Source organism: Mastomys coucha, unplaced genomic scaffold, assembly GCF_008632895.1.
Source record: "Mastomys coucha isolate ucsf_1 unplaced genomic scaffold, UCSF_Mcou_1 pScaffold21, whole genome shotgun sequence".
NCBI lineage: Eukaryota > Metazoa > Chordata > Mammalia > Rodentia > Muridae > Mastomys > Mastomys coucha.
Window position 1 is genome coordinate 94,698,768 of NW_022196904.1, and position 1,044 is coordinate 94,699,811.

A 1,044-nucleotide genomic window follows, 5' to 3' on the forward strand; every position below is an offset into this window, starting at 1 on the left:
ATTTGAGGGAGGCAGAGAAAAAGGCTATCTCTAGAGGAGGAAGTTTCTTCCAGAGCTTCATAGATCTGGCCAACTTCTCGGAGAATGTGCTCAATTCCTAAAGTACAGTCATAAATCTCTGTGGAGATGGCTTCTATCTGCTTCTGATAGAGTGTCAGGGAGTTGCTATTCTGTGCTCTTTGCTTTTCTGTTTGTACCTTTAACCACAAAGATCTCTGTTTTTCATGTAACTTTTCCAGGTGTTCTATCGTCAGGTTGTCAAAAAACAGAGTCATCCACTGCAAAAAGTAGAGTTTGTTATGGGTTTCTGAATAGTCTTGGAGGAGTTCGAGAATGGAGCGCATTAAATCATTGAGAGGACAGGCTTTTTCCAATTGCTGATGTCGAATTTTTCTTTTATCTGTTTCAATCTCACTCTTGTGTTGTTCAATGCTCCGATTCCCTTTTTCTCTCAGATGATAGAATTCTTTGTCTTTCTTACACCAAAGGTGCCAAAGTTTTTCTTGAAGGGGTAGTAAATTTTCTTTTGTCTGAGGTAACTGGTATTCTTCCAGGAGGGCCATTATAGTCTGTGCCTTTTCTTTGGCTTCCTTGCAACCTCTCTGGTCTTCATCAATAAGGAATCCTTGTTCTCGAGCTGTCTGTGAACAATCCTCTAAACTGTGAGCAGTATTAGAGAGCTCTAGAAAATGTTTGATAGCATTGGTGAGCTCTTCTGTTAATTCTGCCTCATTTCTATTCTTGATGCCAATTCTCATTCTTTTACCAGAAGTATTTGTTATGGCCTTTTCTTTGTCATCAATCAAGCAGATCAAAGGTGTTGATGACTGACAGAGGTGTCTGACAAGCTTCTGGTTTTCTTTATTGGTATCAGAAGCTGACATGAGGATCACAATGAGAGAAGAGACACCTTGCAGGAAGCTGAGCTGTTGGCTTTGTTCCTTGGCATCTCCATGAAGATTGGTGAAGGTCAGACACTTGTCAAATAAGTCTTCACCTTGATCGGCAGGACAGAACCAGCAGATTTCCACCACTCCCTCCATC

At 41.1% G+C, this 1,044-nt stretch overlaps 1 protein-coding gene across 1 annotated transcript in view; it reads right to left on the reverse strand.

Moving 5' to 3' along the window:
• The window catches only part of LOC116101333 (interferon-induced very large GTPase 1-like), a 46,751-nt gene that overhangs the window by 19,013 nt on the left and 26,694 nt on the right, over window positions 1-1,044 (reverse strand). Inside the window, exon 3 of the mRNA XM_031384920.1 lies at window positions 9-1,044. This exon is cut by the window's right edge and continues 637 nt beyond it. Coding sequence (XP_031240780.1) covers window positions 9-1,044 — 1,036 coding nt within the window. The remainder of the gene's footprint in view (window positions 1-8) is intronic.